This window comes from Patella vulgata, chromosome 2 (assembly GCF_932274485.2).
Source record: "Patella vulgata chromosome 2, xgPatVulg1.2, whole genome shotgun sequence".
Taxonomy (NCBI): domain Eukaryota; kingdom Metazoa; phylum Mollusca; class Gastropoda; family Patellidae; genus Patella; species Patella vulgata.
Genome location: NC_065880.2, coordinates 47,220,648 through 47,245,986, shown reverse-complemented (window position 1 = coordinate 47,245,986; position 25,339 = coordinate 47,220,648). Strand labels below are relative to the sequence as shown.

Sequence of the window (25,339 nt, the reverse complement as noted above, 5' to 3'; positions counted from 1 at the left end):
CCTTGTATAAGGAAGTAAATGTAAACATGTATATGAAATGAAGGGTTATTGTCCTACTCTTCTGCACCAACTGGTCAAATGAAGATGGGCATGCACCATGTAGTGTACTATGAGGGAACTTTTTACCGGACAGAGCATTTCCACCTGGTGGTCATCAAATTCCAACTGTCAGTGGTTCTTTTACAGACATTCCAATAGTATACATTCAAACTGTTATTTCAGATATAGATTAGTAAGCATGGTCTGTATTATGCATGTCCAAACCTATTGGCAATTCCAGGAGAGCTAAGGAAAGCTTTCAAGAGTTAAAATCACTCCCCTAACAAATCTCCCTTTTCAAAGCCTATTTGCAACATTGGTTTTATTACTTTTAGTTTTATACCAGTACTTCATAATATCTATTTTGGTAATATGGTGCCTAATGGTAAAATGGGAATGAATAATCATCAAATGAAAATCACCGAAGTCCTGACCTGTTTAATTGTATTTGAGGGTTTACATGATTTTTTAAAAAACATATTTATGGCAATTAATAACTTTATTGGAATTGAACAGGCATGGGATACGCGAGGGTCTGAATGAAATCTGTCGCAAATTATAATGTGTTAGCTAAAACAGGTCAGATTCTAAATAAGAAGTGATGGGGTGCAGTTATTTACAACATTCGTAATTATGAATGAAATCTGGCCTTCGATGATCGGTACTGAAGTGATTCATGTTTTTTTTTATTGATAGAGATAGGATTTGTGATCAAAGAATTATAAAATCTTGAATATTGATTTTTGCTGTCTGAAATAAATCTTATCTCATGTGGTATCAATGAAGATTTCCTTGTGCAAACCAATTTTATCAGGCTATTGTTCTGTTGGTTTATTTAATTTCATGCTGTTACTTGTGATGTATAGCACATATTATTGGTTCTGTCATTGCATAATGCATTATTCATATGAATAGATTAGATTAGAAGAATTGAATATGCTGATACCTTAAAAGCGTGACCAACACATTTGCCCAGTTGTTTGTCTGGAATAATGTACGGTTAGAACTAGGTCTCATATTATTTGTTAAGTCTAGCTGACTTTTTACAATTTTGGTGACATCTTTGGAGAGCATCATGGTCAGGGGACATCTTTTTTCTATGCTGTATTATCCTGAGGCAATATCAGTTTTGGTACTAAATTTTTAAGGGTTTTGTTTATAAAACTTGCACAGTTTATGACATAGTGTTGAGAATAAGCAGACAGTGTTCGTAGGGTGGGGTTGGCGACTCAAAACAGTTTGCTCAATATTCTTCAGGGCTTGACAATGGTACTATTATAGGCTTGTCAAGGAGGCCGGTTGTGTCTTATGACCAATTGTCTCATCACCAATTGCCGTGAATGTTAGCCTGATGATCCGACATATAAACTGTTTCCTAGCCATTTGGATTGGATGTAAAACTGAAATATACCTGTGTACTCATTGGTGTGCAGTAGTGAGCACATGAAAGACCATATTGACATTTGGAGTTCATTGAGAAGTAGGTGGAAAAGCTCCTGCACTAGCATTGCACATAATTATGACCATAAAAATATAACTGTATGCTAGTTACTAAACTACCAAATTATTGTGTTTTCTTTTCCTTTTGATCAATAAGATAATTCTGGACTGTTGCATCTGGACATCTACTGTGACTATATAAGATTTTAATAAGAGGATTTTTTTTTAACCTTTAGGTGATATCATACCTGACTTAAGTATTCTCTACTATCTAATTAAATAGCAAAGAGAAACACCTTTCCCTGAAAAACACAACAAAGGATTTTCTGCAAACTATATTTGAAATCATTTAACACATTATACATGAATGAGGCACCGGTACACAGTATTGTTGCTATTGTCAAAATGTCTTAAAAGAGAATTGAGCAAACTTTTTGTGTGAGTCAACCAATTTGTATTAAATTTATTGAACTCTGTACTATACATGTAGGAAGGAGAAGGTAATAACTTTTTGACAGGTTAACAGTTTCTGTACTCCATGTAACTTAATTATACAGCAGTACACAGAGACTAAGCTAACATCGTAAAAACCTCACATGTATGACTCAATCACCACTGGTACTCGTCTCACACATCAGTAATGTTTTTCCATTAAAAACATCTGATATATCATCACACAAACTGTCAAGCTGGTCATTCCAGTCAGGCCGTCAACTTCAAATTAGTGCCTTTCATTGATCCACCAAGTTACAAAAATCAATTTAAGAAGCAGACACATTTATAAAGAGCTTATTTAGTAGGCTTAACAGAATTATTGAATTATTACTCAGCTCTATATTATTGTGTCAAGATATAGGAAAAAATATGTTTCAGTCACTGTCAATCATTCATGATATCTGCTTTATTTATATGACCACATTGTTGTCGCCTCTGTCCGTCCGTCCATCCATGTGTCCGTTCACAATTTGGTTGTTTTCGATACTTTACAGGTCACAATTCTTATCCGATTTTGACGAAACTTGAAATATAGGTTTATCTTTAAAAGATCTTGGTTCCTTTCGATATTGGCATGTATCGAATTGAAACTTCATGGATTATGGCCCCTGATTGTACAAAAATTCATGTTTTTAGCTTGTGGACACTCTAGAGGTCACAATTTTTATCCGATTTAGATGAAACCTGTAATAATAATAATAATAATGTATATTTGTAAAGCGCCAATCCATCTAGGCGTGCACTATGTACTCTATGGTCACTATTTACACACATATCTGGATCCACTCTAGCTAAAATGCACTGGAAAATAGATGAGTTTTGTTTTATAAGATTCAAGTGATGGAGCTGTTTTAAGGTGATGGGGTAAAGAATTCAACAATATAGGTGCCACGTGCTGGTTTATCTATCCATGTTTGCTTTCCTATCGGTTCTTGCATAAGATTTACTGTTTAGCGTATCATTGCTGTAAAGTGTGTTACGTTTAATTTGATCGGGAGACATGTTCGTCAACGTCAACCGATAACACTGCAAGAATTGGCCGTGGCACTGCAAGAGGAGTGGGTCAGATTGCCCCAAATCATGATTGGACGGTTGATTAGGAGCATGTCACGGCGAATTGCTGATTGTTTGAGGCTTGGTGGAGCAATTACTTATTATTAAGACAAAAATCAAAAACGTCCATTTTCAATTTTGATGGTGTATCTCTTTGCGAGTGAAATGGGGCCATCAGATAAGCCGCCCATATAAACTGTTTATGTTCATGTGTAGGCAATTGGCCTGTTACATGTACATGTATTAACATACACTGGTTACCTCTAATAAAACCAGCAGTGCATTTCCGCAGTTTTGTATTGTTTCTGAATATCCCCTACTTTTTTTGAAGAGTGTATTTGGACTAAAAACCTATTCAAACTAATTAATCTTTCAAAAATTTGCTTCAAATCCTTCTCAAAACTTTGTAATCGCTGGGAGATTCCTATAGCTATAAATAAACTGTTGTTAGACGCAATGTCTGTCAACTTACTTCATTGTGGGAGGGTCCATTTTTCAGAATGTATTTTTCATTACTTACTGTCCATTTACCATACGGGGGACTGGATTGCCAAATGGTTAGCACGTGCACACTGTATCATAAGGTCTGTCATTGAGTCAACTGGCGTTTTATCGATTCCCTGGTTGTACATGACAAGGAGTAGGGTCACCTCCATCTTCCTCCCACTGCTAAAGACCCCTACGCGCAAGCGCATTACTGAAATAAAATTGGACCATGATTCAGATACAATAACTATTTTAAAAAATTACCTAATATTACCTGATTACTCTCTTTGATTCAGATATCATCGACCAACTTTATAAAATAACTATTTTAAAAAATTACCTAATAATATTTTGATTTTAATGACACTATGGATAATATCGGTTATTTCATGATAATGTTTGGATTTTACTGGAAGTTTATAGATGATACTAATCGATATATGTCACGAATGATGTGACATACCATATCAAGTTAGAATAAAAAGACTAAGCTTTATACATCGGAATTAGCAATCATTGTTGCACATAAGTCACGTAAATCAACCAATTTCATCATTTTTGCCAAATCTGGACCCTCAGACCCACCTCTGCGTAAAAAGGTACAGTCTTAATAATCATATTGGGTTGTTGGGTAGCCAAGTGATCTAACATATGCTCTTTGTTCTTAATGTCTATTATGGAGTCAAATGTGAAAATAAGTAGGTTGCCTGCTGCATTTGAAGGTTTTTACTGAGTTTTCACTTATTGCACAAACAAATTATTGAATAACGATTTAACCGAACATTATCCCCATTGCCATTTCTCTCTCTCATTTGGTTAAGTGACGAATTAAAATATTGATAATATATGCAAGAACTTTAGACAATCTACCGTTATTTAACATTGAGGAAATGGATTTTTGCTGCCGTCTTTGTCAAATACAAAGTGGACTAACACCAACAATTATATATAGTGGTCCTTACATCTAAACTAACTCATGTGTCCAACATTACTGAAATTGTTTTATATTAAGTTGATGTTATTACATTCAGTCTGAAATCATTAGAAATAAAAAAAAAATCAATGAATGTTTCCAGTACAAATCCTACTGAACTCGTTTACAGATGATTAAGAAATAAAAGAAGAAAAAGTGTGATGCTAGACTTCAGACACAGAATTATATTCAGAGAGATTCCTTAAACAATCAACCACTCAGTATAAGCCAAACCTCAAAGGATTATCTGGCCTTTTGCATAACCGCTTCTATCTGACTAAATCAATGACATACACACACAGATAGCTGTCTGTCTAAACAGCTTGCATTTTCCATGAAATAAATGTCAATGGTTTCATAACAATTTCCTTCTTATGCTGTCTCACTAATGCCACTCATGGATGTGCAAACCATTTATGTTTTTCTTCAAATATCATTCGGCAAACTAATTGAAGTTACATTTTTTGTTGGATATTTGATGATTATTTTTTATCCTTCCGGACATCCACAATTTGTTTGTGGACACTCTACAGGTCATAATTTTTATCTATTTTGACGAAACTTAAAATTTAGGTTTATATCCCAAAGATCTTGGTTCCTTTTGATATTGGAATGTATCAGAGAATAATTTCATGGATTATGGCCCCTGATTGTACGAAAAATCATGTTTTTATCTTTTGGTATGTGGACCTTCTAGAGGTCAGAAATTTTATGTGATTGTGATGAAACTTAATATATGTTTATATCCCAATCTCAGAGATTTCAATTCAATATTGGACCATATGTAACTTCCTGGATTATGTCCCGTGATTGTAAGAAAAAATCACTTTTTTTTAGCTTGTTTTCTGTACATCTCTTGCAAAATTTGGGCATATCTTACATGGCAATGGCTTATTTAGTTTTCATATGTCCACATTGAAATATACTTGAAAATATATTTGTTTCCCTGTCTGGCAGTATGTCATCTACAGTACAATTACTTGTACTTGTGGACTCTAGAGCCAATATGACTGCCAATCTTACTGTGTGTGAAATATGGTTGTTTAACTTTCGCTTCCAATCCAACAGGTTGGTATTTCAGGCAGGTGTCTACCTGATGTACATTTGTCTTTTTATACGCCCACATTTTCATGTTGACGTCTGTCCGTCCACAAATGTTTGTGAACACTCGACAGGTCACAATTTTATCCGATTTCAATGAAACTTGAAATATAGGTTTATGACCCTAAGATCTCGGTTCGTTTCGATATAGGCATGTATCGGACCGTTTCTTCATGGATTATGGCCCCTGATTGTACGGAAAATCACGTTTTTAGCTTGTGAACACTGTAGAGATCACAATTTTTATCCAATTAGGTTTAAACTTGAAATGTATTCATAACCCACAGATCTTGGTTCCTTTGGATATTTGCGCATATCGGACCATAACTTCCTGAATTATGGCCCCTGATTGTACAGAAAATCACGTTTTCAGCTTGTGGACCCTATAGAGGTCACCATTGAGTTTTGTGAAAATTGGACCAAAACTGTCAGACAAAATCGCCGCCTCTTGTACGCAAATAGTGTGAACATCTGGTATATCAAGGTTGTGGACCTCCTAGAGGGCACAATTTTGATTCTATTTTGATGAAACTTGAAATGCATGTTTATAATCCAAAGATATTGGTTCCTTTCGATATTCGCGCATATCGGATCTTAACTTCCTGAATTATGGCCCTTGATTGTACGAAAAATCGCGTTTTGAGCTTGTGGTCCCTATAGAGGTCACAATTTTTATCCGATGTAAAAAAAACCATGTGAATATATCACAGTTGTACACTAATGATGGTTGAGTTAGAATTTCGTGAAAATCGGACAAAAATTGTGCACAAGTAGTGTAAATATGGTATATCTAGGTTGTGGACCCTCTAGAGGCCACAGCCCACAGTTTTTATCTGATTTGGATGAAACTTTTAATGTATGCTTTTATCATAAAGATCTTGGTTTCTTTTGATAATCACACATATCCCAAGAAACTTACTGGATTATAGCCCCTGATTGGTCGAAAAATTGCATTTTTAGCTTGTGGATTCTCTAGGCAATTTTTTTTCCGATTTTAAAAACCATTTAGATATATTACTATTCCACCATAATGAAGGTTGAATTAGAATTTCAGGAAAATCGAAATGAAACTGCCCGACAAAATGGCCGCTCTTTTTACGCAAATTGTGTATAAGTATGAAATACAAAGATTATGGACCCTCTAGCGGTCACAATTTTTATCCAATTTTGATGAAACTTAAAACATATCTCTATATTCCAAACATCTCAGTCCCTTTTGATATTTTCGTTTTTCAGACCATAACTTTGTGGATTATGGCCCCTGATTGTACAAAATATCCTTTTTGTTTTTAGCTTGTTCTCTATCCATCTCTTGCAAAATGTGGGCGTATCCTGCCTGGCAGCCACTGGTTATATTATAACAATTAATTGATGATGGATAAGTCAAGTGTTGACACCAAAACAAATACTGGTACTATAGAGAATTATAATCAAAGACATTTACAATTGTTACAATAAACAATCAAGTATTAACCACTTACGTAACCTCAATTACAATGTATAATATTACCTGGTCATACTAAACATATCATCTGACCTAAATTTAAACACAGTGTTTTGTTTTATTCACATAGTAATTAAAGTTTTTGAATTACAGATCCAGAATGGACATCATGCAGTATTGGAATATTCTTGTGTCAGGAATGTGCTGGAATTCACAGATCTTTAGGTACAGAGAGTAGAGTTAGATCATCTAGACTTGATAACTGGGATACAGAACAACTAGAGGTAGATATAAACTTTATTTTTGAGCCATAAATTGTTACTAAAGCATAAGCTTATAAATGTTACAGTCAATCTGTCAAAGCAGGCATTAGGGCTAACGTCTAGGCATTTGGCCAAATGACTACGAATAAGCAGATCTTGTTAGAGATATTGCCTAAAATGCCTTTAGTCATTATGTCAAACATGTACATTGTATTTCTGAGTACAAAAGTGGATTACCTAGTTCGCCAGAACAACAACAGGAAATAGTCAGGGAATCCCAACATCGACAAGCAGAAAAACTGGTGAAGAGAAGTAAGGTAGCTATGAAAGCTGGAAGTATTGGTAACAATGTGCCAATTCCATAAGTAGATCAAAGCTGTTTTGATGCAAAAAACATCATTGGTGTGATTGTTGACATTAGTGACAGTGAATATGTTTATGGAATAAACTTATGTTATTATACCTTTATGAATCCTGCATGTCATGTTCTTTAAACACATTAGGCATTAGGCTAAATGCCTGACCAATTCATTTAGTCTCTTGGTAAAATGACTTGAAAATTCACGCATCTTACCAAATCCCCAGTCACATTGGGCATTTGACCAAATCGTTAAGCCTTTGGCCAAATGATGGATTTGACAGATTGACTGTAACATATATATGATGAATTAGTATGACAAATGAAAATAGATATGGATCTCAATGACTCAATGAACTCCATTGTTTTGCCTGTAAATTTTTCTTCAAATAAATGGGGCCTTGGATATTAAACAAATTTTCGCAGTAATAATTTCTGTGGTGTACCGTCTAAAGTTGCCATCTTGATTACTCTAAAGGCTTTATATTTGTCACTAAGAGCCTCACAAACAATGCAGCACAAGGCACACCTAATTTCTCTATCACAGACATTTCATTGATGATTTTATGTTGTGTATGTAAATTCTCCATCTCTGGTGTGGTTATGGTGATTTTTATATGCCCACATGGAAATGTGCTTGTATATTGTCGTCACCCCCTTCTGTCCATCCGTTAGTCTGTCTGTCAGTCCGGCGTCCACAATTGCCTGTGGATACTCTAGAGGTTAAAGTAAAATTAATGTCCGATTGACTGTAAATTTATACACATTGTTTAAGTTCATGAGACGAAGAAGTCTACTGATTTTCACCAATTTCCGATAATTACTGCCAGAGTTATGGCCCTTGATCACTTTGAAAAACCTTGTGGACGCTCTCGAGGGTAAAGTTAATATCCGATTGACTTTAAATTTATACACATTATTTAAGGTCATGAGATAAAGAAGCCTACTGTTTAAGGTCACGAGATGAAGAAGCCTACTGATTTTCACTGATTGCTGATAATTACTGCCAGAGTTATGGCCCTTGAACACTTTGAAAAATCTTGTGGACGCTTCAGAGGTTAAACTTAATATCTGATTGACTTTAAATTTATATACAGTAAGTTTAAGTTCATGAGACGAAGAAGCCTCTTGATTTTCATTGATTTCCGATGATTACTGCCAGAATTATGGCCCTTGATCACTTTGAAAAATCTTGTGCACACTCTAGAGGTTAAAGTTAGTATCCGATTGACTTTAGATTTATACACAGTGTTTAAGGTCATGAGACGAAAACACCTATAATTACTTCCAGAGTTATGGCCCTTGATTACTTTGAAGAATCTTGCGGATGCTCTACAGGCCAAAGTGATCATTCGATTGACTTTAGATTGATACATGGTCTGGAAACGAACAAGTATATTGATTTTCAATGATTTTTGATAACTTTAACAGCTAAATTCATGATATTAAATGTTTTGTATACTAAACGTTACCATGGGATAGAACAAGAAGCCAGCTAAATTCATGATATTAAATGTTGTGTATACTAAACGTTACCATGGGATAGAACAAGAAGCCAAACAAATTCTAATATGATATTAGTGTATTATAAATGTTTCATTACCGAAAAAATAAAAAATTATGCAACTCTTGTTGACTACCCGGACAACTTAGCTGCTGTGGGCATATGTTTTGTTACCTGGCAACCAATCTTTATTCAAATATTCACCCATACATTGAGTTGTTAAATACAAACTAAATAGTGTGGCATCCATCATGGCTTCAAGAAACAAATAGTTTGTTTGCGTTAGTTGCACATATATAGTGACAAAAAGATTTGAAAATAGCGGATAAATAGTCCTTGGTGTACACAGGCCTTAATCAAGATCTTTTGCGGTTTGCCAAAGCAAATTTTGTGTACATAACAATGCATGAATCAATATTAAGACAAGTGTGTTCTATTACTTGTAATGCATGTTGTTTCAGTATATGGATGGTGTAGGTAATGATAAAGCTAAACAAAAGTATGAAATGTGTGTACCAGCATTTTATAGAAGACCTAAAAAGAATGATCCGAAGTAAGTTTACATTTTCATATTATATCAATATTGATGATCTACCAGTAAGTGGTGCTTTCCATCTGGGTTCTTTTTTACTTAAATCTTTCTCAATTTGAAATTTCTGTATTTCCAAACATCTGAAGTCTACCCCTCAATTGCTGATTATACTCTAATGTTGATAAAACCTGTTGACTATATTCTATGTAATTTTTGTGTCTGATCAATAAAAATAGCAATGAATCTACACGAATATCACAAAAGCTGGTCTTTGAAGATTTCTTGAAATGTAATTTACATGATGGTTAACGTTGTATTTTAGTGTAGTAAAGAAGGAATGGATATTAGGAAAGTATCTGAGATTTGAATTCACAGAACCAGCACAACAGATGGCATACACCAGTCAGCGTAAGGAAGGGAACCTTATGAAATTAGGACGAGATCGAAGGTTATATCAATCTAGAAAGTTTGTAATTGATAGAGCAGAAAATAAATTATCTTATTATGTTATTGAGGATTCTGGGAAGGTAAAGAGCAGTTCATCATTTATGTCACCTGCTTCCCGCTCTTCTTATTCTTTTCATTCAAAGGTAATTAATAATATACTAACAACACTTCTTATTAATATACAATGCACAGATATATCTAATACTGTTTGCACGGTGTAGGTCGTTTGGTGCTGACATACTATTAAACACCATTTCATTCATTCTATGCAAGAGATCTTTGATTCAGGGGTGGGGGGATGGCCGAATGGTTAGTGTGTGCGCATTGTATCATAAGGTCTGTCATTGAGTCAACTGGCGTGGTTTAGATTCCCTGGTTGTACGTAACAAGGGTCGCCTATCAAATCAAATAAAGACCCCTATGCGCAAGCAAATTCTTGAAATAAAATTGAACCATATGTTAATCCTGAAATGACCTAGAGTGTGTCTTGTGTGGATGTTAAACCCCATTTTTCTCTCCCTCTACTCTACATGCATCTCTCTCTCTCTGATTCAGATATCATCCACCAACTTTATAAAATAACTATTTTTAAAAATTACCTAGTCAAACTGCAGTGACATGCAGTGATCTCTAATAAATGACTGTAGTTGATCTTTTGTTAACTTTAATTGCTGTAAATAGTGTAAACAAAAAGTCATTTTGGTTACCAGCTAATTTAAGGAATTGATTTTTTAGAAATATAGGGGTTTGTAGGATAAAGTTAGCTGCAGATGAAAGGTCTTTAATCCATACAAGGATTTGGCATGATTTGTTTTATGAACACTGGATTTTAAGGGCTTGTGTAAGTGAGGATGGAGACTTAAACAATTCTCTAGTCTTAACAGATATTTTAGTTCTATCTTCATTAACAATTTAGCAGGAAATACCATGTGGTTATCAGTATGTTGTATGTGTAGTAATATTAATATAGAAAGGTCATCATATTCAATAACATTAATTAATATCAAACAGCTAACTGGATTAATTTGATATGAAAATAACTCTAATGGTTAAGCAGTTGGATATCAACTATAGACTATCAAATGGGTGGAGTTTGGTTTATTCTCCATTAACACTTCGAAAGATTTTCCATGGTTTATTCTCCATTAACACTTCGAAAGATTTTCCAAATTTTTGATATCCCTCCCAATATTTAACACTGATATTTTTGGGCAACTGTAGTAAACAATCATTAATTGATAATCTTGAATTTAAATAGCTCAATCAGCCAATATACACTAGGGGCATGGATTGATTTACCATAAAGAATTGCAAGTTATTGTTGAATATAAAGCAACCTATTTATGAAGTTGTGCTGTATATCTACTGGTATATTGTGTAGTGATAACATTAATGAAAAGATCAGTATTCTGCTAGATGTCAAACAATATGAATAATTGATGTACAAATGTATCAGTGTTGGTGTGTTGACGTTCTGTTAAGTTATTTCTCAGCACAGATTCTATCTTAGTTCTATTTCTTTACATCTTTTTATACACCCAAATCTTAAAGTTATTATTTACCCAATAATCAATTAGCTTTGTTCACCGATGTTTTTGTAATAAAGTAGCGTTTGTGATAAAGATTAGGTTATAATGTCTAACATCATTTAACTTCCTTATAAAAAAGGTATTTTACAATTACATTGACAGTTCAGTCACTCACCAAACAGCATCAGGAACTCGACGTATGATCACGTGTATTTGATATTCATGTCCATGAAATGAAATGGAGTTTAACATCCTACTGTTCTGCTCCTAACCTGGGCTAATGAAGACGGGCATACACCATACAGTGTGCTATGAGGGAAATTTTGCCTGGGCAGCGGTGCTACGGCCTACTCTTATATCGAATTCCAACTGCCAAGGGATCTTTTACGTGCACGCCAATGTGTACATGGGACCTCGGTTTTTTCGTCCCATTCGAACAAATAGACAGCTGTCCTTGTCAGGCCCTCCATCCTGCATCACTGACAAGGGAAACCACGCCAGAAAAATCTGAATGAACTTTCTCAGCCAATGCAGGGTAATGTCCATGAATCCCATGCAACTTTTGCATTAAAATTTAACCTCAGTTACTACGCCGGTAGTATGCATGGAACCGTACATGGTAATAAGATTCCCAGCGTTGATTGGCTGAGAAATGAGGGTGATCTATTGTTATGCATAGTCATCGAAAAATTCCATATTCACTGTGAATTTCAAATGGAGTTATGATGAAAGTTGTTCTTTGAGTATAGAAATGGTTATTATTATTACATATAGCTAATAAAGAATATATCGACAAATGACTGGCACCATTTGTATTTCTGTACTTATAGAGAATAGTTTAGGATATCAAGTATTACAGGGTTATCCAAATTTAAGCAGCTTAAATGGATCTACGGCATGATACGGCATTTTAAATTCACTCAAAAATATTCCAATCACAAATGTCTAATTTATAACAATGCAAGACGATAATTCGGTGATTATAATTAGGCCAGTCACATGTTAAGTGGACCGTCAATAGACACTAGTCAACTGGTGGTGTGTATAAACAGTGATATATTGTACAGTTGTTGTTCTTTGTGTTTAACGCCCGCTTCCACCGAAGGTGATATCGCAGACAAGTTGTCTTTTTTATTTTCATTATCTTAGCACACGCACAGGGGTCTTTCCTGTAAACCCACGAGGTTGAGAAGGCACCCATATCTCCAAGCCACATACGCTCACCCTAGGGATCGAAACCGCAAGCCAGCGGTGACCGGCCAGCTAGATGTCGAAGCGTGACACTCTAGACCACTAGGCCATCCCAACCCCCCATATTGTACAGACAGTGATATATTGTATATACTATGGCATGTGTAGTCCCTGTGACGTCACCAGCCAATCAACCGGATTAAGGTTGTAATTGAAAATTGAATAAGCGTTTTGTGGTCTCGGATACTTAAACGTTAATACTATAGCTGAATTAATTTTAATCAGATTGGTGTGAACTTGCCGTAAAGTGGATATAGTAACCATTGGTTATACGTATCGAAAAGTTTTTTTCTTCAAACCTTATGTGCACTTTAAGATATGTTTGCATTTAGATCGGTGCAGTGAAGATAAAAATAACACAATAAAAAGGCTTGTAAAGTACAAGTTGTAATCATCCTTGATGCTTAACTCTGTTTGCACTCTAATTTATCTGTAAAACTGTTTCTTTCAATATTTTTTTTTACCTTTTTATTTGAGTATGTAGATTCAGAAACTATTACCACTGATCCACTCAAAAATATGATGTTATATATGGCAGTCTTCATATCAACATTGGATTTGCACATTTGTCTGTAATTATGCACTCAATGAATAAACACAATCTAATTATAGCATTCCCTATTAGTGTGTACAAATCAAGAGAGAAAAATGGCATACAAAAGTATGTAATACCAAGGTGGTGGACCCTCTAGGCGCAATTTTTATCCGGTTTTGATGAAACTTGAAATATAGGTTTATATCCCAAGGATATGTCGAACCATAACATCCTGGATTATGGCCCCTTATTGTATGCTTTTTTTTTTAGCTTTTTCTCAGTCTATATCTTGCCAAATTTGGACATGTCTTGCATGGCAACTGCTTTTTATTTCTGTATGACACATACTCAAAATGTGGATGTGTCTTGCATGGCAACCACTTTTTATTTCTGTATGATACATACTCAAAATATGCTGGCTAATTACTGAGAAACAATTTTATAGTGATACTCTTGATTTTGAATATGTAGTTACTATTTAGCACAGTAATAAATGAAGATATTAAAAATGACTCCTATGAATATGCGTACTCAGATTACCATATGATAGAATAATTGAAGGAAATGAAATAATAATAATATGATAGTGATATCACATATATCATCAAGTTTAAATCTCCCACCATATTTCATTACATGTACACCAGATAATAAATATCTGTGTAATTATATTTCTCTGTCTGAGTAACCATACTAATAATATGTTAAATAACATATAACTTCAACATTTTAATTTGTAGTTTGCCTATAAAATTTTAAATAACATGTTTAATCTACAGCAGTCAACACCTAAACCTAAAGCTGAAATCAACCTAGATGAAGTCAATGCTGTTTTTGTACCCGAAAAAATGGGCAATCCATATGGCTTACAAATAACATACTATAAAAATGGCTCAACTAGATGTTTATATTTATATTCTGAAAATTCTAAGGTAATAATTATTTATATGTATATATTTTTTAATAAATAGCATTAAATACTACTAAAAAGACTCAACAATCTTTAAAGTTTAACAAAACTCTTAGAATAATCTCATGGACATTGTACAGCTAGAAGTGTTAAAATGGATTGTTGCAGGGGTTATTATTTCCCTTTGAGTTCAGTTGGGGCTGAAATTATTTAGCAGTGTAGTAATAAAATAGTTTTGTAAAATCTGGTTTATTTTCCAAGTGCCTCTTTATTTTCACACGGTAAAAATGAAATTAACTCAACAAAGAGATATTTACTGAAAATACGTTCCAAAATCGTTCTGACCTTATTGTAATTAGGTTGGTTCAGATAAAAAAAAATTAAATGAAATGGGGTTTAATGTCCTACTGTTCTGCACCAACTGGGCTAATGAAGATGGCCAGACGCCAAACAGTGTGTTATGAGGGAAATTTTGCTTGAACAGCGATACTACAGCCTACTGTCAAGGTTTCTTTTACGTGCACGAATATGCTGCCATGGGTCTTCACTTTTTCGTCCTTCCTCCGAATGACTATACATTGTCCATTGCTAGGCTCTTCATCCCACACCAATGACAAGGTGGAACCATGTCAGAAAATCCTGATGAACTTTCACAGGATTGAACACAGGATTGCCAGGTTAGCAAGCCAACGACTTACTCAATGAGCCCCTGTGGTTCCCTGGTTCAGAAAAGTAGGATATTAAACCCCATTTCATTTGATATTGATACTGGATCCATGCTAGCTTATCACTAGAGTAGGAATTATAATAATTTAATTTGTTTTATAGGAAATTGTAGATTGGTATAATGCAATAAGAGCAGCTAAATTAGAAAGAAGACAGATTGCATTCCCTGACAGAACACTAGAACAGGTATATATAAAGTATTTGTCATTAAAACTAAAACTAACTGACCAAGTCTCAATGATATAGTTTCCAGTCAGAGACTGATGTTACTCAGCAGAGTTGTGAAAAAAGTGGTACATGTCTAACTTGCCTGCAGCATGAATCTCTCCTAACCTCTTCTCATTTTAATATGGCTGCAGGACCTGTTTTTAGTTCAAAATAAAAAAAAAACAATCTCATTAATTACCCAACGTTATGATTTTAGCCAGGTTACAGCAATTAACTCAATGAATTTTTTTTAATGAATCAATAAATGTGGCATAGGCTCATTTATCAAGTACACAACTCTAATAAATGCTATTGGCAGTCATAAATGTTACTGGATAATCATACATTCCTATACACCACACATGACAAGATAAATGAAGTGCCTTGAAATGTGATGTTTATGAGAAGTCATTTAGCCCAGTAGTGATCCAATAACAACACGACCTCCCCCCCCCCCCCCTCCCCAATCAGATTTTGGGTAAGGATTATCTGAGAACCAGAGTATTCATTTTTTATTCCCCGACATTGGAGTCCTTTCCTGATCTCTGAGTTGTTTTCTACAGAAGTGTGCAAGAAACAGTCAGAAGATTCATACTATCATGCATGTTCCCACACTGATCCGCAGTGAGTATTCGCTTGGCCGCTACAATCACTGATAAGAATGACATCATGCGACTTAATGACTACAAAATATTAACTTTTTTCTTTCGACAAATTAAATTCTGAAACATTTTTTTTTAGTATTAGAAAAATAAATAAAGGTGTTTGAAGTATATCTTGATAAAAAATATTCCATATTTAGCGTAAATAGGTACAGAAAATAGTACGCAGAGGTGTAAAATGGGTAAAACAATATAATTCTGCCCGTACCAGTTCATATTACTACGTTCGATGTAAACAATGCACCTGTGACCATCAATTTGACGTTTTTTTCTGTTTGTTTACCATCTAATCTGATTGACCTGCTCGTGTTTGTTTTAAAACAACAAAAACAAGCCACAGAAGTAATCTTTTTTGGCATTATCAATGCCATCTTGCTTTGTTGGTAAACATTGTGATGTGACGTCACCCTTAGAACTACAGCGGTCTGACCTTTTAAAGGTCAGTCATCTTGGACAGAGATAAAAGACGGATGTCGCATTAGGTCTGTAAACAGATTGGCATGTTCCTCTTAAAAATAATATTTTGAATTATATATTACAGTTATCAGAAGATTTAACAAGAGACTTTACTTTAGAAGGCTGGTTATCAAAGATGGGTCCAAGACATGAACCATTCAAAAGACGGTGGTTTACACTTGATAGAAGAAAGCTGAGTTATTTTGAGGATCCCTTGGTATGTGTGCCACATTCTTTGATTCAATATCATTGTATTTGGCAGGGGAATTATGATTTGAAATTTCCTGATTCCATCCCAAAAAGAACTGAATAATAATTATTGTAATAGGGCCATTCTTCTAATTGGTCTTTCTTTGTAGCCTCTGTTACATCTTTCTCCTTGACAAGAACTACCAAATTCTAGAATTATTCCCTGCTATTAAAAAGTCTTGTTAGCACCTTAGAGGCTTTGATCAATTTCATCTGTAAGAAATTGTTTTAGTTGTTTAGTTCATATCGTTTTGGTTATTAGACCTTCTCTGTTGCTAAATTCTACTTCCATAGTAAATGGAAACTGAGTTTCAAAATGACCTAAAGTATAAATCTATTCCAATTGTTTTCAGAATGCATTTGCTAAAGGTGAAGTATTTATTGGTCATAAAGATGCAGGATATAGTGTAACTATTGGAGCACCAGAGGATCAGTCTAATTGTGGTGAATATTGTTTTCAACTACATGTACCCGATAGAGATTATGTGATGAGAGCTGAAACAAAAGATGAAATGGAACAGTGGGTAGAAGCTTTAAAAAAGGTTGTTGAATTACCCTTAACTCCACAAGATACCAAGCGTAAGTACAAATATTTCATCTCAGATCTTATCTGTAAGGTAGCCACAGTGATTCAATGAGTATGGCACTGGGTTACTAACCAGGAGGTTGCGGGTTCGACTCCAGTGTTGGCATAGAAAGTTCATGCATCTACATGTAGTTGTTGAGATGGGATGAAAGACAAGGTCCACTTGCAGGGCTCACACTGTCGGTCGCCAAACTCACAATTTGCGATAAAAATATGAAAGTGGCGATTAAAATTTGATTTTGGCGATAATTTTGCCGATAATGTTTTGCGGTACTGGCAATTCTTTTTGAGAACTGGCGGAAAAAATTCTTAAAATTCTAATTGTATTTATCCTGGATTAACCATTAATTGAGTGTCAATCACGTGGCGGAATACTATAACTTAATCAACTGGCTGATAATCTGGATTGCGTCAATGAGTAATACTAATTAGTTGTCTTGGATTAATGATTAGTTGATTGATAATTGCCAATGATATATATAAAGCCTATCTTAAGTCATTATTTACTCCTAATGATTAATCAAAGCTGTGATTATTTGATGTTTTGTTTCGTCTTAAAAAATGTTAATACATACAATCAAAATGGCCGACAGTTCCTTTCGAAGAGAATTAAATATTTTGATACCTGAATTCGTTTACAGTGGCTTCATATACGTCATGTAAGACATACAAGCATGCCTATCAGATATCATTATTTCAAATTATATTATCACCACTGGTCGAAAACGTAATATGTATCCTATTACTGTTGCCAAAATGATCTAGAGGTGAACGACGGGTATAATTGTAAGCATCTCTTACAAAAATATAATTGAAATTTATATCATTCTATCAGGGATTCAGATTCTGATACCTTTACGGTACCTGAAAATAACTATTGGCCTATTGTACACGCAACACATAAATTTATAGAAAATTGGCAATCCTTGAATGAGATCTAATGTGTAAATACTGAAAATATATTGTGCAGTACGGTGTTCAAATAGACTAAAGTCACCCAAAAAAATCGGACCTTATTAAATCCAAACTGTTTTAACGTATTATATACAGACAGATTTTTAAAGTTGTTGTATATTGTATTCTATATATGGTTAATTGTTTTATAATATTTTTATAATATTTTAATATTATGTCTCAGCTAGGCTTATTAAAATTGTTAGATGTTGTCTTTTTTATCACACATTTTTGGCAGATAAAATATTCCAGTTGGCGGAAAAAAAATATGAACATTTTTATATATAAAAATTATCATCCATTTTGGCGGAAAAAAATTGAAAGCCAGTGTGAGCCCTGTCCACTTGTGTAATTACTGACATGCATGAAGTTTCCCTCTTGTAGTACACTGCTTCATTAACCCTGTTGGTGCAGAAAAATAGTACATTGTCATTAAACCTCATTTCATTGATTCATTGTCCCCCATCTTTTAAATGGATATGTTTGTCTGTTTGTCACACATTTTGGGACACAATAACTGCATCTAATCTATAATTTTGCTAGAAGTGAAAAACCACTTTGACTTGAGTCATGAGTGCCCATACAGTTTACTCTGACCCCTGATGTTTGAAACAATCCCAACAATTTATTTGTATATTTCATATTTGTATTTTTTTTTTTTTCAGTTGCATCTATATTAGTATCGAAGAAATCAAACTCTATTCGGTTATATCGTAATTAGACTATAGTTTTTATTATTTTACTGTTGTTGTTTAATATTGTCATACAATAGACATTAATATAAGTGCAATGCAGGGCTAGTAGGAATAATGGTGCTCAATTATAATGCTATTAGAATTAATTATTATACATGTTATCTGAAATAATGCAGCTCATGAATTATTAATAAGTTTTAATTAGTGATTCCCTATTTGGGCATTTAAAATACAATCTTATAGGGACTATTAAATGCCTTGTTAGAATTGTATTGATGTTAATATATGGGGGAGGGGGGGATTAAAATAGTGGTACATGTATATTAGTGATTATTGAACACAAGTAAAATAAATTAGTTTTGGTTGGGACCATAGTTTATATTGTGATAGTGCCATCATGTAAAACCATATGATGTAAAACAAAATAATTATGCCGCAAGCAATTTATGCGACATGAAAGTGGTTGACATAAATGTGTATCGTAAGGAATGTGCCCTACTGTACCCTACTTATGTCTAAAATAACCCATGCGTAGCTTCTTGTATGTTTAACAAAGAAGTGAGACACCAGTTATTACACAATTCCACCATTTTAATTTATCATATATTATTTGCTTACGATACAGAACGGAAATGGGTGTTGAAATTAATACGGCTAATATTACATCACGTTTAATGCATTAATTTCTTGTTTGCATTAATTTCTTGTTTTACAATATTTAAATGTATAACCATATTGTTGACCAATATTTTTTTATACGCCCACATTTTCATGTGGACGTATTATGCCTTCGCCCCTGTCTGTCCTTCCAGACGTCTGACCATCCACAATTTGTTTGTGGACACTCTAGAGGTCACAATTATTATCCGATTTAAAAAAACGTTCGAATATATCACCGTTACACCATAATGACGGTTGAGTTCGAATTTCGTGAAAATTGGACCAAAACTGCCGGACAAAATGGCTGCTCTTTGTATGCAAATAGTGTAAACATTTGGTATATCAAGGTTGTTGATCCTCTAGAGGCCACAATTTTGATTTGATTTTGATGAAACTTGAAATGCATGTTTATAACCCAAAGATCTTGGTTCCTTTCAATATTCGCACATATCAGATCATAACTTCCTGAATTATGGCCCCTGATTGTACGAAAAATCACATTTTTAGCTTGTGGTTCCTCTAGAGGTCACTATTATTATCCGATTTAAAAAAAAAATGTTCAAATATTTCACCGTTACACCGCAATGTCAGTTGAGTTTGAATTTCGTGAAAATCGGACCAAAACTGCCGGACACATGTTTATACCCAAAGATCTTGGTTCCTGTCGATTTTCCTGTCGATTATGGCACTTGATTGTACAAAAAATCACTTTTTGTTAAGCTTGTTCTCTTTCCATCTCTTGCAAAATGTGGGCATATCTTGCCTGGCAGCTGCTGGTTTTGAATTGTGATGACATTCTGTCTACTTATTCCATATTATTTATAAATATATTTAGATGGGCATTTAAAACCACATGTAATATCATTCAAATATCTGTTCTTATTTTCATTAATTAAATTATGAATGTGCAGAATCAAATTGGATTAGCACAATATCTGTAATATAAGTAATGTGTCAAAGGTTACCATCTAGAATGCACAATATCGATCATCTTCATCAAGCTAATATAGAACTGTTAAATTAGACTTCAAGACATTTTCCAAAATAAACAGGAATGTGAAGGGTCTTTTATCAGATACTTCAGGTATAAAACCATTCAAATCTTGAGTTGGGCTGTAACTCTAATATGATAAATGTAGCCCGAATTTTACCGTTGCCAAGATGCATTACAATTTTAATGTAGTCTTTTGCCCTCTTCTTTAACTAATGTAAATATGTTTCTATATAAAATGTTATAACCTGTATTGGTACACAACACAGCAGTCATTTAGTGCAACACAACACTGCATTGGTTGTGAAATATAGAGAATGTTCCTTTGATAAATTCTTTACAAGATTTATTTTTCGCGATTGTGAATTCAAAGATTGTGAATTCAAAGTTTTAAAGATTGTGAATTCAAAGATTGTGAATTCAAAGTTTTAAAGATTGTGAATTCAAAGTTTTAAAGATTGTGAATTCAGAGTTTTTAGATTGTGAATACATCTTCTACGTTATTTTTGTAAAATTGTGATTATATATCTTCTGGATTTTATTATTTGTAAATCTTCTCTCATAGTTTTTTAAATCTTTTTTATTATTATAAATTGTTAATCTTCTCTCTAAGTTTTTTAATCTTTTAAGATTGTTGTTTACTACACAGGTTGTTTTTGTCCCCAGTCTTTCGAAGAAAGCAGGGGACTATTAAAATGGGTTCTTATTGAGCTAGAATGTTCAAACTTGGTGTAAGTGTTTATTAGGTTGATGCCTTGAAGGAGTTCGAAGACGAGCATTTTCTGCTTAGGGTAAGCAGAGATAAGCAATTTGTTTGGTTAATGCTTTGGGACACAATAACTTTAGTTCTCATTAAGTGAGTGATCAAACTTGGTGTATAGTTTCATTACATCAGTACCTTGACTAAATTTCAATAAGCAATTTGATTGATCGAGACTTTCGGACACAATAACTCTCCTAATTGAGCTAAAATGTTCAAACTTGGTGTAGGTGTTTATTAGGTTGATGCCTTGATTAAGTTCGAAGATGGGAATTTTCTGCTTAGGGTAAGCAGAGATAAACAATTTGATTGGTTGATACTTTGGGACATGATAACTTTAGTTCTAATTAAGTGAGAGTGATGAAACTTAGTGTATAGTTTCATCACATCAGTACCTTGACTAATGAACATGTTCTTCTGAGGGTAAGCAGAGCGATAAGCAATTTGATTGGTTGAGACTTCGAAACACAATAACTCTTCTTCTAATTGAGGTAGAATGTTCAAACTTAGTGTAGGCGTTCATTAGGTAAATGCCTTGATGGAGTTTGATGATGAACATTGTCTGCTTATGGTAAGAAGAGATAAGCAATTTAATTGGTTGATGCTTTTGGGCACGATGAGTTTGATTATAATTTATATCAATACCTTGACTAAATTTGATGAGAATTTTCAGCTTAGGCTAAGGAGCGATAAGCAATTTGATTGGTCAAGACTTTGGAACATAACAACTCTGCTTTTAATTGAGGTAGAATGTTTAAACTTGATGTTGATGTTCATAAGGTTAATGTGTCTTGATTAACATTTCCAGCTAAAGCTAAGCAGAGCCAAGAAATTTCTTTGACTTTGATTCTATCTGATAGAGAGTGATGAAACTTAGTGTATAGTTGATAATCAGTTTGATTGCTTGATACTTTTGAAAAAGATAAACATGCAATTAATTAAAATGTGTCATATATTTATTTCGGGTTTTTGGCGGGGACATCAGCCTCACTGTTGGCTTGTTCTCCAGATTTCCAAATTTGATCATTCTACAATTGTGAATACACAGTATGCACTATGCCATTATGCTGATCAAAAAGTGGATACCCGTAATTCGTTGTTCATTGATCAATAATTCAGCATTTAAGCTTGTACAATGATTTTTAAATTATGTTCTGGGTGATTCATAGTGATTTTAGTTTTTCTTAATTGGGAAACCATGTGTAAATGTCCCTTCACAACTATCACCCTGATTTCTTACAAGCCTAATTAAAAAACAGGGTCTTTAATGTGTGGTTTTTTTTTTAAAAGGGACCTCAAATACTCTTCTATTATACGGGAATTGACAAAAATTTCATCAAAGACATTTTTAATAATGTTTTAAAGTCTCTGATTGTCATTTATGGGATTTTTACAATCTAGTAAACATTTAATATATAAAAGGAATATCAGTCCAAAAATGGTTCAATTCCATTCAGTACTTGCAAAGAATTTAAAATTTGTCAACATTGGGCTTCCTCTGCAAAGATTATAAATGGAATATGGTCAGAACAAGCCAGTGCCGTCATTATGGTATGCTAAAATCTTTTGATGGGCCTCTTTTAAATCCCACCGAATCCAAGCCCGTAGATTATCTTAATCAAATTTTAAAATAGATATTGTCAAAAAACTGTAAATGGCGATCAGCGGCTTTTAGCATAGATGACACAAATGTTATTTTAGATATAAATATTGTTTATATTGATTGTTTTAAGGCATTGTATGTACAGTATATTATTAATGATGTAATAATTTGAAAGCTTATAATAATCAAAACCAAAGCTCTTATCAAGTTTTGCCAAAAGATTGTTGTAAGCTGAATACAAGTGAATAATTTGTAAATTTTTTCTTTGTTATAAATGTATATTTGTTAGATTAATGAAACTTTTAAATTGTCACATTTTCTATGCCTAAATAATATGGTGTGTAACACACACTATTGACGGAATATGGTAATGGATAGAGGAACTGGATTGTCTCCCAATAATAGTTCTTCTTGACTGCTGACAATACAGTGTTCTGTAACTACACATAAAGGTTTCTAAACTTTAATTTAAAATCTTTCAATAATTTGTTTCAAATGACAGAGAATATAAGGCTTCAAAGAAATAATCAGGGGCCCATTTCACGAAGCATAATGTGTGTGCCTTGTGAAATGGGGTCCAAAAGAAATGTTTTTATTTATGACGGTTGTGGATAAATATATCGTCAACATAAATTACGCAAATTGTTAACAGTAGTATATACGGTACTTTGCAATATACCATAGTACTATCATCAGCTTATTGGAGATAAAATGTTTATTTGTTAAGACACATTGAATCATTCATTTATCTGTCTAGATCAAGTTTTACTACCAGTACTTATCTGGCCACATCATAACATGCCCAGTCACTTTTACATTTGACTAATGCAATTTAAATCTGAATGAAATAATCTTTATAAAGATGAGGAACTGCCAGTTTGAATGATGTGTTTCTCTAATATTAGATAATCTAGGTCTGTACAGAGAGCAAAAAATGAGATCATACAAGTCATCTTCAAAATATCAAGTGTGATGTATTCACCTGTGACTATTATTGAGTTGTATTTATCTAATAGTTATATTCCAAAGTTATATTACACAACCAGTGAACTATAGCAGTTAATGGTTGATATGTAATAATGATTTACCACACCTGATTATTATGAAGATGACGGCATATACAGTACAACTACATTCTACATGCCTTACATTCAAAATTAATTGATAGGTTGCCCTTCCATTGTGAAAAGTAATGTGTGTAAAACAAATGGTATTTTAGAAGAAAACATATTTTTAAAAGCAAAACCAATCAAAATTTGTTTCAATCTTTTGATATTTGGCCTAATGGTATCTTAAATCATTATTTGAATTCAATCATTTGTAGAAGACGGGGTGTAATGCATAGGAGGGTAAATAGAATATGGTTGTACCGTGTAAATATGACATTCTCTCTCATCTTGTTTATAATCATTATATTTTGTATTTATTTCTCACAAATAAAAAATATAAATACAGTATCTACAAATTCTAAGGTCTTTATTTTTAACATAAAAATAACACTCAGACCAAATTGTAGGATGGTTCAGTATAAGACGTGAGTCCTTATATATAATAATAGAAGGGTAACAATACAATATGGTTGTGGCAGAAGGGGAAAATCTTCAAACATCACATTTGATATTAGGATCTGTCCAGTTCTGTTTTTATATTGTCTATTGTCGTCGTCCGGTGTCCACAATTGCTTGTGGACGCTCTAGAGGCAAAAGTTAATATCTGATTGACTTTAAATTCATACTCAGTGTTTAAGATCATGAGATGAAGAAGCCTATTGATTTTCAGCGATTTCTGATAATTACTGCCAGAGATATGGCCCTTGATCACTTCAAAAAATTTATACACAGTGTTTAAGGTCATGAGACGAAGATGCCTATTGATTTTAAGCGATTTCGGATAATTACTGCCAGTTATGGCCCTTGATCACTTCAAAAAATCGTGTGGAGGCTCAAGTTAATATCCGATTGACTTCAAATTTATACTAAAGTTTGAGGTCTTAAGACGGAGAATCCTATTGATAATTTCCGATAATTACTGCCAAAGTTATGTCCCTTGCTCACTTTGAAAAATCTTGTGACACTCTAGAGGCTTATGTTATCATCCGATTCACTTCAGATTGATACACAGAGTTTAAGGTCTTGAGACGAACAAGTATATTGTTTTCAATGAATTTTGATAACATGAACAAGTATATTGATTTTCAATGAATTTTGATAACTTGAACAGCTAAATCCCATGATATTAAATGTTTCGTATACTAAACATTAGCATGGGGCAGAACTTTATAAAAATCAAACAAATTTTAATGATTTTCTGATAATTACTTAATGAGTTGTTACTCTTAATCAGATTTTAGTTTTATTTAAATGTTTCATTACTGAAAAAAGTAAAAATATGCGACAACTCTGGATGACTGCCAAAGTGATTTAGCTGCTG

General features: G+C 33.6%; 1 protein-coding gene across 2 annotated transcripts in view; it reads left to right on the top strand.

Moving 5' to 3' along the window:
• Positions 1-24,366, top strand: part of LOC126812279 (arf-GAP with dual PH domain-containing protein 1) — a 29,536-nt gene extending 5,170 nt beyond the window's left edge. Inside the window, exons 2-9 of one of the 2 annotated variants that reach the window (XM_050538579.1) lie at positions 7,185-7,315; positions 9,618-9,709; positions 10,011-10,215; positions 14,230-14,382; positions 15,189-15,272; positions 16,497-16,628; positions 17,014-17,239; positions 18,866-24,366. In XM_050538579.1, coding sequence (XP_050394536.1) covers positions 7,185-7,315; positions 9,618-9,709; positions 10,011-10,215; positions 14,230-14,382; positions 15,189-15,272; positions 16,497-16,628; positions 17,014-17,239; positions 18,866-18,921 — 1,079 coding nt within the window. In that variant the 3' untranslated portion in view covers positions 18,922-24,366. Of the gene's footprint in view, positions 1-7,184; positions 7,316-9,617; positions 9,710-10,010; positions 10,279-14,229; positions 14,383-15,188; positions 15,273-16,496; positions 16,629-17,013; positions 17,240-18,865 lie in introns of both variants that reach the window. The other variant, XM_050538577.1, reaches the window with a different exon arrangement.
• The last annotated feature ends 973 nt before the right edge of the window (positions 24,367-25,339 follow it).